The sequence below is a fragment of the Spermophilus citellus genome (genome assembly GCF_964194105.1).
Source record: "Spermophilus citellus genome assembly, chromosome: 7".
Taxonomy (NCBI): domain Eukaryota; kingdom Metazoa; phylum Chordata; class Mammalia; order Rodentia; family Sciuridae; genus Spermophilus; species Spermophilus citellus.
Window position 1 is genome coordinate 83123261 of NC_138188.1, and position 10699 is coordinate 83133959.

At 33.3% G+C, this 10699-nt stretch overlaps 1 protein-coding gene across 1 annotated transcript; it reads left to right on the top strand.

Annotated features, from left to right (window-relative positions):
- Window positions 1-6867: 6867 nt before the first annotated feature.
- On the top strand, window positions 6868-7794 carry LOC308653869 (olfactory receptor 5H8-like; the record flags this gene model as incomplete). The annotated part of the gene is made up of 1 exon (XM_081302625.1): window positions 6868-7794. One exon carries the CDS (start codon window positions 6868-6870, stop codon window positions 7792-7794), a length of 927 nt encoding a protein of 308 aa, XP_081158751.1.
- Between the last annotated feature and the right edge of the window lie 2905 nt (window positions 7795-10699).

Sequence of the window (10699 nt, forward strand, 5' to 3'; positions counted from 1 at the left end):
AGGATTGAGGAAAAGAATGCAAGGTGTCTGAAGTATTTCCAGATAAGAGAGAGAATGAAAGTTTGAATGTAATCCAACTTGGAGTATGAAGAAGTGACTGGCATTGAAGTTTGGTAGAGTTAGAACAGATGAGCCACAGAGTCAGCTTGGAGCAGTAAGAGGAGGCCAGATCTCACAAGGCCTTATAAGCAATATCGCCTGCAATATAAAGTCAAATCAGTGTTCAAGTCAGAAAGTATATTTTGTGGAGCAAGACTGGAGATTGAGAGAGGATATTTGAAACTTGTTCAGTAATCTGGGTGAAAGTCTATGATTGTAGCCTGTGCTCATTTACAGGAATGAGGATTTAATAGCAGCTGTTAGACTTGGAGACTGGTTAAACATGAGATGTCAGGAGATACTGACAATATCCACTTTATATCTCTGGGTAGCTGAGGATGTCATCACAAGAATATGGATTACCTGATGATAAGTAGGCACTAAGAGGATTACAGAAGGTGAAGTTAGGTAGGTGTCAGGTGAGGTTTGAATAAGATATGAGCTGAAGAGAGAGGTTTGGTGATCTTTGGCATATAACCTCTACAAAACCACAAAAATGGAAAATTTATAAAGTAAAAAGATAAAGGAAAAGGAAAAGAGACCTAGAAAAGAATACTAAAAACCATCCGTATTTAAGGATGAACCAGAGAACAGGAGGCTGAGAAGGAATGATACTGAAGTGTTGTCCAAAGGTAAGGAAGAAATAGGGACATCACAAAAGCCAAAGGAAGAAAGTGATTCCGAAAAAAAAAAAAAAAAAAGGGTGTGTGTGTGTATATATGTGACAGTCCCCAGTGTAACTGATACAAGTTACATAAGCAGTAAAAGGTTTCCATGCTACTCACTGAAAGGCTGTGAGTGTCTTGATGGATATCATTTCAGTGGGATGTTGAGGACAGACATAAAAGTGCAATAGGCACAAGTGGAAAGTGAACCATTAGATGAGCTTTCATTCTAGAAGTGAAACATATCCCTATCATTCCTAAAACAGGAAAGTAATGCAAGACTAGCCTATAAGTTTTAACTTCCTCTTAGCCTCCTTGGGAGAGTGACCTTAGCAGATTGACACAAGAAATAAGTAGAACATATGTTGGGTAGGCCCAAAATGGCTATAGTTAGGCTCCCTTGATGGGACTTCTGGATGGGTATGTTGGTTCTTTCTTTTCTTTGTTTTAATTTGTTCCTTTTAGATATACATGACAGAAGAGTATAGTTTGACATGCATACATAAAGTACAAATTATTCTAATTAGGATCTTATTCTAGTGGTTGTACATGATGTGGAGTTTCACAATTTTATTATACAGCCAGGGCTGGGAACTGGCTATGTCATGGTTAGTCAAGGCCAGAAACACTCTGATTCAGCTACATACACCAAATTTCATAAATACTAGCTTGTGAGCATTTACCCCCTTATGTAATCTATTGGCAGTGTGCCTTCTTTGTTTTACCTGCATATAAAAAGAAGCTATGGAAAAGATTCAGGGGTTCATGGGGGTGAAATGGAGGCAAAATGGAACTGGCTGAGGGTGAAGCTAAAGCTGGAGGCTGGAGCTATGGCCACTACTGAATAATGCATGTCTACTACCCTAACTGCATCCTCTTCTTCCACCTGCTGCAACCCTGAATCTGTTTCTTGGGTCAGGTCTCCAGCACAACAATATAGAAATTAGACTGTGTACCAGGAAGAAGGAAGATAATTTTTTAACCTTAATCAGAGTGATATTATAATTTAGCTTCTGTGCTTATTTAAAGGGGTAGTATACTTGACTTCTGAAGAACTAAAAGGCTTTAACAGACTAAAAATGTGTTTGAGAAAACCAAAAAACAACTTCCCTACTTCTCAAAGATAAGTTAAATCAAGCTATCCAATAGTTATTATCTGCAGAGCTTTTTCAGCATCTTTGCCAACCATGTAGATATATTGGTGTCAATACCTAAGAAGAACAATTTTAAAATGTTTTTATTAGTGCCTTACCATTATGTATATCAGTGGGTGCATTTTGACATATTCATAAATACATACAATATATATGTATATATAGTTTGCTTTTCAGTCCCCCGTACTTCCTCTTTCCCTTTCCTCATTTCTCTCCCTTTCTTCTGATTTATTGTTATTTCTTCTATTTATTCATTTATTTTAACTGATGCACTATATTTATATATAGTTATATATAAAAGTGGAATGCATAGCAATATCTTCATAGATGCACATAGCATAATTTGATCAACTTCACTCCCTAGTTCTTCCTCTTTTCCTCCCTTCGTTTCCTCTAGTCTACTGATCTTTCTTCTATTTTTTAGAAATTTCCATTTTTTTTATTCCTTTGTTCTCTTAGCTTCCACACATGGGAGTAAACATTGGAATTCTGACTTTTTTTTTTAAGAGAGAGTGAGAGAGAGGGGGACAGAGAGAGAGAGAGAATTTTTTAAATATTTATTTATTTTTTCTTAGTTCTCGGCGGACACAACATCTTTGTATGTGGTGCTGAGGCTCGAACCTGGGCCGCAAGCATGCCAGGCGAGCGCGCTACCGCTTGAGCCACATCCCCAGCCCGAATTCTGACTTTCTGATTCTGGCTTATTTCCTTTGTGTTTGCTCACCCCAAATAAGTCTTTTCCAATATAACTTTGTTTACCTCTAGAATTATTTCTCTACAATATTTATGAAACCTGTGTTAGAGCCAAAATGTATTACTAAACCAACTTGACACTTTACTCTTACCACCCTATACTTCTGTCCATACAGTTGTCTCCAGAAAGAATTCCATGGTACTGCAAAACCAACCTAATTCATTTGCAGTTGAAATGTATTTTTTCTTAAGGTCTACCTCAACTCTACCACTTGAAGAAAATAGTGTTGTTTCTTTCAAAATGACTGAAGAAGAATATATTAAATAGCTGAGAGTTCTGGCCATGAAGTAGTGGTCAAATAATTAGTATGGTTGTTTAGTTTGATATCTCTACCAGGAAAAGTCAATTAGTGTCCATAACTTTTGCAAATATCTGATGAAAGATTGGTTTATGTATAGGATCCACAACAAGCTCTCAAAATATGTAAAAAGAAATTTAATATTCTGATTAAAAATAGCTAAAAACTCAGAGACAACTCACTGAAGATACATATGCATGTCAAATAAGGGCATAAAGACATGCTGGACATCATTAGTAATTTGGTACATGTAAATTCAAACCTCAAGGATATATCAAGATTTATATATTAAAATGAATACAACCATATGGAGTGGTGCACACCTGTAATCCCATCAGCTCAGGAGGCTGAGACAAGGGAATTGCAAGTTCAAAATCCAGACCCTGTCTCTAAATAAAATACAAAATAGGGCTGGGGAAGTGGCTCAGTGGTCAAGTTCCTCTGAGTTCAATCCCTGGTACCCACCCCAAAATAAATACAGTTGAAAATATTATCTATATAAGAACTAGTAATAAAGAACTTTAATCATCAAAAATAGGCAATAAAGTGAATGAAGAATTACATAATTTTTAAGAGTACAGTTGATTTCAGTCCAATTTTGGTTAGAGTAATACCTACCTCTGTACATTATTTTGTTTTCTCCACTTTTGAGCACAGTATTCACAGAGCTTTTCCCTACATATATTTTTCACTAGCAAAATTATAAGTCAGTTAATTGACTAATTAAACTTCCAAAAAACATGTCATTTTTTTTGCCCCTTCTTACCAGTGGTGATTAAGCTAAAATAACAACAAACCAACAAAGTATTATTGTGTAGGTATTTGCATACCACTGTTCAGATATCTTATCTAAATGCCACAATAAGTAAATTGTTATTTTCTGAATGAATGTTTATTGAATTCAATTAAACCCAAAGTGAAGATGTGAACATGTGAATATCATGTTAAAAATTTCTCAGAAAATTACCTGTAAGTTAGACTTGACAACAATATGCAAGAATCACTTGATGTCCATAGGCATCACTGTGTTACAAAAAAAATGAATCCTGAGCCCCAGCCCATAACCACTAAAACAGGATCTGTATTTTAACAAGATCTCCGTGAAGTTTCTAGGCATTGATGTTTGACAAGCAGAGTTGTATGAGAGCTCCCATGGAGTCTCTTTGCCTTTTTTCTTTTTCCTTTCATCCTCTCTCTGACCTCAGTCTAAAAAATTACTCATTAGATTTCAGCTTAAACTGTTGTATCCAAGTATAGGTCTGAAAATTGAGCTATAGCTTTTACGATGAAACTCTTATTTTTTACAAGGTCCTCAGTAGAATCTAGATCTTTAGCCTTATTAAAATCATATTTTAATGAGCTCAAACAAAGCCAGACAAGCAACCCATTCTGAAAAATACATTTTAGATAGGAATTAAAATTCACTTCAACATGTAAGAACATGCCACCTGTGGTACAAAGTGGTGGCATAAAGTAAAATACCAATTGTCAAATCTAGAACTGTTGATAGCAACTTAATGATTTTGACTCTAAAGTCTGTAATACCCTGTGGAACACTGTGAACTTCTTTGAAGTGTGTCCAAATAAACAATGCCCAGTAGAACTATTTTACTGTGTCCTAAAGGGAATACTCTTATTCTCTTAGAAAATTTAATTCCCCATTCCTTTCTCTTTTGGGAAAAAGCACATAGTGGTACAATTGGTTGATTCCTTTTTAGAGGGCAAATTTATGTACATTTCTCAGCTTGGAAAATGATGACTTCAAAATGAATTGGTGTGACCAGAATTGCTTCCTATATTTTAGTCTTTTTTATATTATAATAGTATTTTTTTCTATTTTATAAAATCTAAAACTTGAAAAAAATCTTTATAAGGCAAAGGTAAGATAAAAATTATTTCTATAATATTCATTATGTTTTATACAGAATATTAAATTTTGTTAATTTTTAATAATTTATAATCAGGTTTAAAATATGACAAAATGGATAAATGGAAATGGAAAACTATAAATGACTTTTCTGTGTAGGTTATTTTCATGATGAAAGTATATATAAGTAAAATACCTATGTGGAAGACTCTTCTATTCCATTTGGTGATTTTTTTTTGGTATACTGCTAACCTAAATACAATGATTTATAAGATACCTTTTGATGAACCACAGCAATAATTTAAAACTAGGTTTAAAGATTGCATCATAATACTTTTTATATAATATACATCTTTGATGATTCTGATGAGAAGGTTCATGCTGTTTAATTACATATCATTACAAAAACTTTTAAGGTGTCAAATGTTATTTTCTTTCAATCACTTCCTAAAATAAGTTCATTGAAAAATATAATATATTATATATATTTATATATTAAATATATTTGTTATATGTTATATAAAATTTAATATCTTCACTTTTGGTTTTCATCAAATTTAATAAACAATCACAAATCACTTACTCTGATAGCAATTTCTGTTCACTTAGTGTCCTCATAGAATATTTGCTTTGGCCTTTGGCACTGTACTTTGTCACCTAAGCATCCCTCATTTGATGTACATGTTAAGTCACTCAACTTTCCAGTTTTACTCTTGTTTCTCTTTCTCTCTCTCTCTCTCTCTCTCTCTCTCTCTCTCTCTCTCTCTCCCTCAATATCTTTCTTCTGATCTCTCTTTTCTCTTTTTTGTTTGAGCCAGGACTCTTAGGTGCAACACAAAATAATTTATTTGAATTGAATATTGGTTATAACATAAAAAGACTAGGAAGACTGGAAAAATCAAGTGTAAAATTGAAAAGGAACAGGATAAATAAAGCAGCCAGTCAATAGCCAAAATCATTTCCCAACACCAGCTCAATGGACTCTGCTGTCACTGCTGTAGAATAGAACTTTCCAATATCATACCTCAAGCTCTCAGTGCTATTGCTGAGTGTGGAAGAAATTGGTGTAGGCTAAATATTCATGGCTTTGCAAAAGTTCAAAAATTCTCTTCTGTCTCTTTTCCTTCATTTTCTAATCTCCAAATTCCAAATGTATAGTGGGCTCATCTGAATGACCAAATGTGGGTTGTTTATCTTCACTCTAGGTCCAGTAGGGCCAGGAATGTGAGTCTATGAGTCTCTAGCTGTAGATGGATGGAGCCACTACTCATAATCAGTAGTGATGTGTAGAAAAGGGATTTAGCTCTGATCCATCTAAGAAATCTCTCTCTCTCTCTCTCTCTCTCTCTCTCTCTCTCTCTCTCTCTCTCTCACACACACACACACACACACACACACTTTATAATCTCTTTAATATAACTTTCTCACATTTCTTTCCTCTCTATGACTTTTTCATTTGCTCAGTCTTCAATGCACAGCAAAATCATAACTATACCTTCATTTACTCCAAGGACTTCTATGTCTTTTAACAATGGAATTGTACTTCTACTAATAACATGTCAGAACACTCATTTAAAGACAATTTACAATTCACTATGTGTCTTAAATTTTTCATTGCATAACTATTGCCAGTAACAAAAGATAAAGGATTTTACGCCATTTTCAAGTCATTTTATAGTCCTATATTTACAAAGATTTTTTTTTATTATTCCTACATCCATGTATCAGGTTCTGGACTTTTCTAGAAAACTCAATAGTGGCTGAATAGTTTTAATACACAGGCTTTCTCTTTTTCTCAAATTTGTTTATTTCTGAATATTCAGTGAAATGAGATAACTGCATTTTCCCATTCCTTCCATTCTCTCCAAATTCTTTCCATTAATTATACCAAAATAAACATATATAAGAGTGTTCTAATAAGCCAATGGTTTTATTTTAACTCCTTTCCAAATAGTCTTCACCTTAAAGTACTTAAAGTATGGTCTTTTTGCATTTATTGCACTTCATTTCAGAGCATACTCATGGAAGACATGGAAAAGAAAAATGCCACATTGCTGACAGAGTTTGTTCTCACAGGACTCCCTCATCACCAAGACTGGAAAATCCTCCTGTTCCTGGTATTCCTGGTGATATACCTCACCACCATGGTGGGCAACCTTGGTCTGATCGTTCTCATATGGAAGGACCATCACCTTCACATCCCCATGTACTTTTTCCTTGGGAGTTTAGCTTTTGTTGATGCTTGGTTGTCATCCACAGTTACACCCAAAATGCTGGCCAATTTGTTAGTCAAAAGCAAGATCTCTCTTTCTGAATGTATGATTCAATTTTTTTCCTTTGGAATCAGTGCAACCACAGAATGTTTTCTCTTGGCAGCAATGGCTTATGATCGCTATGTAGCCATATGCAAACCATTACTTTATCCAGTGATAATAACCCATAGACTATGCATTAGGCTCTTAACTTTGTCATTTGTAGGTGGTTTTCTTCATGCCTTACTTCATGAAAGTTTTTTGTTCAGATTAACCTTCTGTAATTCCAATATAATATATCACTTTTATTGTGACATTATACCATTGTTTAAGATTTCATGTACTGATCCCTCAATTAATATTCTAATGCTTTTTATATTCTCTGGTTCAATTCAAGTATTCACCATTATGGTTGTTCTTATCTCTTATACATTTGTTCTACTAACAATCTTAAAAAAGAAGTCTATCAAAAGCATAAAGAAAGCCTTTTCTACCTGTGGAGCTCATCTCTTATCTGTGTCTTTATATTATGGTACTCTTCTCTTCATGTATGTGCGCCCTGCGTCTCCACAAGCAGATGAGCAAGACATGATGGACTCTTTGTTTTACACAGTCATAATTCCTGTGTTAAATCCAATTATCTACAGTCTCAGAAATAAGCAAGTCATAGATTCACTAACAAAAATATTAAAGAAAAATTTTTAGATCTCATATTATCATCTTTTCTCCATTTAGTATAAAACTCATAGAATATTTCCAATTACATATTTCTTTATTTTGGAATTGCTCCAGACTTTTGCAATTATAATTCTCCTGTCTTTTATTTTACTCTATTAAATCAAATCTTTTATCATTTTTTCTATGACTTCAAGTGCTATACCTAATAAAATTCTTGAAATATTAGTATCTTTTCAATTTGAAAACATTCAAAGAATGAATGAAGACATTTTACTGGATTACTGTTCTTCTTACTGTGACTTGATTGATGTACTAACTGCTAAAAAGTAGTGCAATTCATTTCAAAATTACCTGAGGATTTATATAATACACCTGACAGTGTGTTCAGACTAGAAATTCATATCAGGTTTACTCTATTGTGTTGACAGTTCATGTTACTAAAGAGATGAGCAGATAAAAATTGCAAAACTATATTTTAACATATTTTGTAGGGGAAAAAACAAAATTCAAATGTAATTATTAAAAATTTTGACAATGAAGGCAGAGTGAAACTCCAAGAGAATGTTCTTAGCTCAGTCTGTTTCTATGAGTGAGAAGAAGTGACTTGCCTCTCATTGTCTATAATGTCTTCAATGGCCTTTTGCAGCATTATTTGCATGAATAACAGACAAAGTAAAAATTTTCAATAATTCAAAAAACTAATAGATGAGATTGAAGATTTGGTGTGTATGTGAAGAAGGTGAGAGACACAATAGGAAGAAAATTCAGGAAAAAAATGAAATAGGAAGAGGAAATCAGTAATATCTCAAAAGTTATTAGAATGTAAAAATCATATTTGTTTAAATTAATATGACCATGGCTTTGAATGAATATTATCAAAGTTAAAATAATGTTAAGAGAGGACATCATAGTTTTCAGTGATTGTCTAGGAAAAATGGGAAAATAATCACACTTAGATACTTTGAGCCTGAAAATTTGTTACATGCTAACTTTCCTCAGACTTCACATTTTCAAATATAATGGGTGCACTAACTTTATGCCCACTCTGCCTTTCCTTTCAATACTGGAATTTCATTTATATTCTCACCAATAGCAATCAGGATCTCACTCTAAAAGTTACTCACCTATGTGTTATTCAAAATTCTATTTACTTATATCCTCCACCCTGATTATATGGTTATATTTCCCAAACATTGTTGCCAGATGGTGCTTTCTTTTCAGACCTCTGATAAAAATCACATTCTTCTTAAATAACTTTTCATAAATTGTCACCCTCCCAGATTTTATACATATGTGGCATATATTTTTGGATCTAAATATGTTAACATAAACATATATAGTTGTGTGCAAATGTCCATGTATATGTACAGATGGTATAATATTCTTTCACTAGTGTTTGCTCACCCTGAATTTTAGAAGATCTTTTCCAAAAAGACCTTAATATGCATCTAGATCTTCCCCCTCTGAAGTTCTAATGGTACCTGTATTATCACTAAAATGTGTTAATGAAAACCTTCTGGCCACACCTTACTCTCAGGTCTATATTTTTGCTCAGGCATATGTTTTGGCTGCATAGAGAATTCATTGATACTGCAACATCCCTTAAGCCATTTGCAATTGAAGTGTTATTATTTCCTAAAGTTTACCTCAAATGTTAACCACTCCCACGAAAATGGTATTGTTGATCTCAAAATGACCTAAGGATATAATATAATACAGGATATTTATAATACAGCTAGGAATATTGTCCATGAAGTGTTTTCTATTTACCTAGAAGAATAGTTGATATTTCTTATTCACTGGATCAATCAGCACACATGCATTCCTATAATGGTCTAGTGTGATATCTTCTGGAAGGTAAAAGCAATTCGTGTCACAAATATTTTCAAATTATTTATCTGATAAAATATTTCTTTATGTGCAGGATCCATGACAAGTTCTCAGAATATATAAAATAAATTTTAAAACCCAATTAAAAATAGCCAAGACTTGAAGAGACAACTCACCAAAGATATATATGCATATCAAATAAAGGACATAAAGACATGCTGAACATCATTAGTCATCTTGTATGTGCAAATTGTACAAGCTTCAAGGATATATCACAATTTACATATTGAAATTAGTACAGTTAAAAGATTATCCATGCTGGAATTAGTAATGAAGAATTTTATTAATCAAAAATAGTCAACAAAATGAGTGAAGAATTATTTCCACATTTTTAAGAGAATTGTTAATTTCAACCAAATTATGTTTAGGCTAAGGGCTACCTGTGCACATAATTTTCTTTTCTCCATGTTTGTGCAGAGTATTCATAGAGCTTTTCTATACTTTTTTTTCCTACACATTTCTTTTTCACTAGCAAAACTCTAAGCCAGTACATTGATTAATGAAGCTTCCAAAAAAAAAAAAATGGCCTTCTTTTTTGTCCTTTCTTGCCAGTAGTGGTCAAGTTAAAATAACAACAAAACAGCAAACTGTCATTATATAGGTATTTACATACCACCATTCAGATATTAAATCTAAATGCCCTAAGTAGTGTTTTGTTTTTTCTGAATGAATATTCATTCTTCAACTCTCTCCAAACAGTTTCTGTAAATCATACTACAATAAAACCTATGAAGGGAACAATTTAAGTGTATGGTTCTGTTTTAACTCTAATATTTTCACTTCATAAATATTTAAGGTATGTCTCTTCTACATTCACTTCACTTCATTCTAGGAAATTTCCAGTGAGGACATGGAAAGAGCAAATGCAATTTTGCTGACATGTTGTTCTCATAGGACTTCCACAGCAACCACAGAGGAAACTCCCCCTGTTCTTTGTGTTCTTGGTAATCTAGCTTGTCATGGTTCAGAGGAACATACATCTGATTTTCCTCCTCTGATAGGATCATCACCTACATATCCCCATGTACTTTTTTCTTCAGAA